The sequence below is a fragment of the Eurypyga helias genome, unplaced genomic scaffold (genome assembly GCF_000690775.1).
Source record: "Eurypyga helias isolate BGI_N326 unplaced genomic scaffold, ASM69077v1 scaffold17787, whole genome shotgun sequence".
Lineage (NCBI taxonomy): Eukaryota > Metazoa > Chordata > Aves > Eurypygiformes > Eurypygidae > Eurypyga > Eurypyga helias.
The window spans coordinates 42,511-48,999 of NW_010261287.1; the positions used below are offsets into that span (position 1 = coordinate 42,511).

At 44.3% G+C, this 6,489-nt stretch overlaps 1 protein-coding gene across 1 annotated transcript in view; it reads left to right on the plus strand.

Moving 5' to 3' along the window:
• The window catches only part of ATF7IP (activating transcription factor 7 interacting protein), a 41,509-nt gene extending 35,271 nt beyond the window's left edge, over positions 1-6,238 (plus strand). The window contains exons 11-14 of the mRNA XM_010155328.1: positions 2,103-2,261; positions 2,740-2,913; positions 4,057-4,169; positions 5,610-6,238. Of these exons, the coding sequence (XP_010153630.1) occupies positions 2,103-2,261; positions 2,740-2,913; positions 4,057-4,169; positions 5,610-6,026 (863 nt within the window). The 3' untranslated portion in view covers positions 6,027-6,238. The remainder of the gene's footprint in view (positions 1-2,102; positions 2,262-2,739; positions 2,914-4,056; positions 4,170-5,609) is intronic.
• The last annotated feature ends 251 nt before the right edge of the window (positions 6,239-6,489 follow it).

Genomic DNA, 6,489 nt, shown 5'->3' on the forward strand with positions numbered 1-6,489 from the left:
CTATTGTGCTGTCATCTTAACTGAAAAATTGGTATTTCTACTATAAGAGATAGAATTTTAGTTCTAAGTGCATGTCCTTGTGCCGCATTCTCACGTCCAGCCACCAAGAAGCTTGATTCCTGTAGACAACCTCTTCAGCGCTCTCTCTAGCAAATGCATTCAAGTTCTAGTGTACGTTCTTCATGCTTTGACTTGCTCTGTATTTGTATTACAGAAATGTAGGAAATTATACTGGGATGTGGCGGCATTCTTTCAGTGTGTGAGAAATAACGATGTTGCCACCAGGAGGAGTTCATGTGGTACATGAGTGTTGAGAGGCATTATGCAGTTCAGGTAGCTGACAGTCTGGCTCCTCTGTCAGCAGAGGAGATATGGTGGACACTGAATTGAGCATGAGCCAACAGTATGTGCTCATTTATATTTTAAATTAGTATTCCCCCTACATTGACACTAGTGGGACCACACCTGAAATACGGTGTCATTTTTGGGTCCCACTTTCTTGAGTTCAGAAGAGTCGTGGTAGCACTGGAGAGGGCCCAGTAGATGGTGTGAGGATGGTGGGTGCCTGGAGTACGTGACCTGTGAGAAGAGATTGACAGACCAGGGTGTGTCTGGCAGAGAGCAAACTGAGAGACAGTGTAGTAGCAGCCTATAACTACTTGGAGGATAGTTAAAAAGGTGGTGGAGTGTGCAATGCTTCTACATCATCTTGCTCTGCTGACTTGTTGGCCACTGCCCCTTGATCCAAGTTTAGGAGGTTCAGGTTGAGCTTGAGGGGAAGCCCAGGGGGGTGGCAGAAACTCCGCTCTTGAATATTGTCAAGATTCAGCTGGGCAGAACTGCAACTCCTTTGATTTTGTGTTGGTGACAGTCCAGTTTCAGCAAGCATTTGGAATGGACCTCCACATTGCTACTGGAGGTCCTTTCCAACCAGGATTTTGATGATTCTGTGACACTGCTTAGCTGAGTGTCAGAACAGCATAGGGAATCTAGTTTTTACCACTGTCACCTCTTCTGAGAAAGAAGAAGAGAGTTCTCAGAAAGATAGAAAAGATGATTACACTTGGACTGTGGAATTCTGCCAGGTAAGGCTGAGCTACCCAGTCCTGTTTAACATCCTGTAAGAGACACTGACAGGTATAAATGGATTTATGGTACATTTTAAAGAAGCATGCCATTGTACTGTAATGTATTTCAGCTAATCTTTTACTATCAAAAGTAACATTTTTCAGAGAGCTTTTCCTTCCCTGATTGCATAAAGTATGTCTCCTCACAGTTACCTGAAAGATCACCAGCACGGTTGCACGTGCAGCTGTAAGAATGCTTCACTATGCAGAAGTGCTAGCAGCCGCAGCAGAGTCACAGCTGCGTGACAGTATAGTAACCTAATTCTTTCTTGGTTTCTTCTTGGAGGGCAGGCTTGAGCCAGTGTCTTAAAATTTTCTCCTGTGGGGTATTCTGAGATTCTTTCCCCTAGCGTCAGGTTTCAGAAAATCCTCCTTTTGTTATTGAATTATTTTTACGTTGTCACAAGTCAACTAAAGCAGGAAAAAATATTGCTGTAGTAAACTACAAATACAAACACGATTTGTCGCTTCTCACAAGTCAGTAAGTCATGTTGAGGAGGGTGTCAGCGTGAGAAAACAAATTCTCTTTTTAAAGTTTTCTATAAATAATAGTGATACCTTTGTTTTTAAAACAATAGAAAAAAGTCAGAACAGCAGCAAACAGGGCTGACTAACAGATGGAACAAAGGAAAGAGTCAGCAAATAAAAGGATATAAAAGTCAAAGGTAGACAAGATTTATTTGGAGAGCTCTATCACTTTTGTTGAAACAAATTGAGTACAGTAGTGTTCAGGCCCTCTTAAGGTGTTAGGCTATTCTTTTATTGAATAGAAACTTTTCGAGACTTGGCATAGTGTTCCTTTAAACCCAGGTTTCCAAATTATGCTGAGGTACACAGTCTTCATGACAGCAGAATGAAACATTGTGGTGTATGGGGGGTGTGAAGTTTGAGAGGATGAAAGCGTGAAGGGAATCGAATGAACGTGATGTTCTAATCTCTCTTTGCTATTGTCTGTAACTTTATTTTGTTTTAAAGCAGATGGCAAGAAGCAGAACCAGACACCTGCTACAGGATTGAGCACACCCACCCAGTCCCCAGCTCGACCCATGCAGCCTTCTCAGCCAAACCCTGTGCAACAGACAGGTGTGCCAACAAGTGGACCTTCCCAGACCGCCATACATGTATTACCTGCAGGTAACTTCACCTTACATCATGGTGTGACTGCTGTCTTAAACTAGACTCTTGTGTGTTCTACGTTGTGTTGAATATTCGCCTGAAAGTATCAGAATATTTGGGTTACTTTTTATTCTTCCATTCTAGTCACTTTCTCATCCCTTTTTTTTTTTTAACTGATGAAGCGAAAGGAAAAATAGTTCCGTTGGTTTGGAGAGAATTCAGGATAAAATTAATTCCATGGAGAACTTATATATACAAACTCCAAACAGAAAATATATATTGGTATTATTATTTCAGGTGAAAATTACTGTTTGTTTAGGCTATCGTGTCCTTTCTTGTATTATCAAAAGCAGATAGAATTTTACAGAGACGGGTTTTATTTTGCATGGTTCAGATGAGTCAGTTGTCCAAAGAAGGTGTGTACTCTAGAATAGGCATATTGGCTTAATGTCATGGAATTTCATTCTGAGTTGTGGGGTACCTATCTGTTTTTCAGCTCCGACAACAGTGAATGTAACGCATCGGCCGGTGACTCAAACTGCTCCAAAACTTCCTATTCCAAGAGCCCCTGCGAAGCATCAGGTGGTCTATACCAATCTTCCTACACCAACAACTCAGAATCCTGTAAGAGGAGCTATCCTGCCAAGACCCATCAACCCGCAGACTGGAGGTAGGGAATACTTTCTTCCATGCACATTTTTTAACATATCAAGCTGTGTTGTGCTATCTGATGGACTTTGGGTTTGTTTTTTGCTTTGGGATTGTTGCTTGGTTATTTTTCACAATACTGGTCCTAATTATAGAGGTTAGGTTTTTATTTTTCCAGCTTACAGACTTGAGAAGACCTCAGGCTGTGAAGAAATCCTTCCCCCTGCCACTATGTGAATGAGGCAAAACTGGATTTAAGTCATCTTGGGCACTAACTGCCAATTAAGCATCTCTGGGTGGCATGCCCAAATTTTGCAAGGTAGCGGAAGGTAATGTGACGAGCACCACAGTTTTGTAGAAAGATAGACACCGTTTTGTTGTTACAGATTAGAACATACAAGTATGAAGTAAATTGGGTTTGCTTTCCTGTCTAAAAGTTACTTTTGTGTCAGGCATCCTAATGTAATTCCCCTAACAATCTCTGTCTTGTGCCCAATAGATTTTCTTTTCTCTAGGCCTGGACAAATTAAATTTCTCACCAGATGTATCAGAAATTGATGCATGCTCGTGTGTCCCTGACTAGAGAAGTCAGCAAGTTCATCTTCACTTTGCAAACATCGCTGGTACCTTCCCATAGCATTAAACTCATTTTCAGATGTGAGCGGTAGATGTCAAAAGTAAAGTGAAATGCTGTGGGAGTGAATGACACGGTAACACCTGTGGGTGACACATATTGTGGTGTCTGTCCTGTGAGGAAGGACAAGCTGCTTGGACAATGACTTATCTATTTGGTTTCAGTGCCAGCCACAGCACAGCCTTCCAGCACTTGAATACTGAGGGGATGTCGTTCTGCTGCAGCAGCATTTATCTTTTCCTTTCTGAATCCCAAAGTGACGTCTTTTTTTTTTTTTTTTTGTCATACTTAAGCTCCCTCTGTCTCCCACACTTCCCCTCCCTTCTGCAGAGAAAAGCACTTGCTCTCTTTCACTTTTACAGCATCAGGACATAGGAGGTGGTTTTGCTGTTGTGCCTCATCAGTTTGAGGTGAGCGTATCAGTTTGACATTTGGTGTCATCCAGCTGATCCAAGGAGTTGGGCCTCCAGTGTTCTGTTTAGCTGATTTTAAGTATTGAATACTCAGAAGTATTCACTGTGCTTCTTACAGGTATGACAGTACGAATGCCTCAAACTACTGCATATGTTGTGAACAACGGACTAACTCTTGGATCTGGAACACCTCAGCTTACAGTGCATCATCGACCACCGCAAGCACATGCTGTGAGTAGCCAGCTGGAGGTTACTTAATGCGATTTGCAGGCTTGCCTCTGCATTAGCAGCTTTCAGGAGGCTTCGTACTGTGAGCTGCAGAGTAGTGAAATGCCTTGTAGACACTTTGCAGCCAGCTCACCTGCGTGGCACCACCCTATCTCCTGCAGCAGCTTCTGCCAAGAATGGTAGAAGCTGCATGTACTGTTAGCTTACCCCAGAGTTCTCCAGGTTAGCACATTCTGAACAGTGGTGCATGGACGGTCTGCAGTGACTTGTGGAGTCAAGGGTACAGGAGAACTGCCACTATAAAAAGTCTAGTCATGGTTTGGCCACGAATTGGATGGCCAGTTTGTCAGTACAGCTGCTTGCAAAACTGAGGTAGGAGAACAAGGTACAGACAAGATTGCCAACTCCCAAATTTCAGAGAGCTTTTTTGAATCACCTCTGTTGGGGGTGATTAAATTCTCAAATACTTCCAGAAAGGGGGTTGAGGTGATGTAGAAGTAGTCTGACTCGTTTCATAGGGTTTTGTTGTTGAGACTGAACCAAATACTTTGTCTGCATACTCACCGTTGGGCAGTCACATTGCTTGTGCTGTCCTGAAGCAGTAAATACATGACCAACGAGGTGGCTCAGCACTTGTTCAGTTTTGTTCATGCACTCTTCAACTTTGTGCGTTCTCTGGTGATAAGCAATGAGAATAAATCCAGTCAGTATCACACAGCACTTCAGATGACAACAGCCACCCCAGACTCCAACCTGAAACGTCCCTGCCTTGAAAATAACAGAATTCTGTATTCAACCACATTCCTAAATTCATCCTAACTAGCGTAAATGAGAGGCCTAGGACTGCTTTTGTGCCATTTAAAAAAAAAAAAAAAAAAGAGGTGGAAAGCTACATTTGTGCCCTTATTTCCAAATTATCTGGAAACTAAGGCTGAGCATTTGTGATCGATTTAAGGTGATAAAACGCATGTGGCACCGTTACCCGTTCTTCCTTTTGTGACTGAAAACCTGCCTGCGGAAAAGCCGATTTGTTGCCAGCTTGATCCACTGCCTGGGCCGCTCTGGGTAATGTGGGAACAGCAGCTCAAACGTGGATTAGCTCAGAGTCATTGTGAACCTGCCTGCTCAGCCTTGGCCACAGGCAGAAGTCCATCACTTCTTGGGTGGGGAGCAGAGAGGATATAGGATATAATAACTGTGACTGCGATCATCTAGGATCAGCTAGGGAATTATATGTGAATAATAGGAATTTACATCATCCTTGGTCCCACCCCTTCTCAACCTTCGCAGCTACTGTCTTGCCTCCACACACAGCACTCAGAGTCGTGAAGGTTGGGTGATTGCATGCTTATTTGCTTCCTTTAGCCTGGGAAATGAAGAACTAAAGCTGCCTGCCGCTGCTGTAGGCTCTGATCTTTCCCTTCGTGCTCTTACGTTGCTTAGGACCCACCACGCCCTGTCCATCCTGCCCCGCTCCCGGAGGCACCGCAGCCACCGCGTCTTCCCCCCGAAGCTGCCAACACCTCTCTGCCTCAGAAGCCACAGCTGAAGCTGGCGCGGGTACAGAGCCAGAATGGTATCGTGCTGTCCTGGAGCGTCACGGAGGTGGACCGGAGCTGCGCCACTGTGGACAGTTACCATCTCTATGCCTACCACGAGGACCCGAGTGCCACTATACCATCCCAGTGGAAGAAGATTGGGGAAGTGAAGGCCCTCCCGCTACCTATGGCATGCACTCTTACACAGTTTGTGTCTGGCAGCAAATACTACTTTGCGGTCCGGGCTAAGGATATCTATGGACGTTTCGGACCCTTCTGTGACCCACAATCCACCGATGTGATCTCTTCCCAGAGCAGTTAAACTAGGGATCTTTGGAGCCTTTCAAACCTATCCTGTTACCAAGAATTACCCCAGTTTTGGGGGGTTGATCCCATGCATGAAATTCACTTTTAAATCCACTCTCTGCAGGATTATTTTAGACAGTTGTGTGATACACTACCAAAAGAAAAATAAAGTCTCACCTGCAGCAAGAGAGCCTGTTTTTTCTGGATGGCCCAAGTCATGGGCCATTTGAGAATTTCATTTTCCCTTCCATGACAGCTGTTCCACCTAGGTACCTACCTACCTGTTGTCCCAGGATGCTTGGGATTCTGCTTCAGAGTGGGAACAAAATAATAAATTACAGTTTGTCTGAAGCAAAACCGACACGTCTGTAATATCCATCAGGGCACTGGCATGAGGGCAAGAACAGCTTGGCCTCTTGCCCCCCACTGCCCTCAGCAGGCTGTGACACAGAGGGGGATTCAAGGTCTCATTTTTGTAC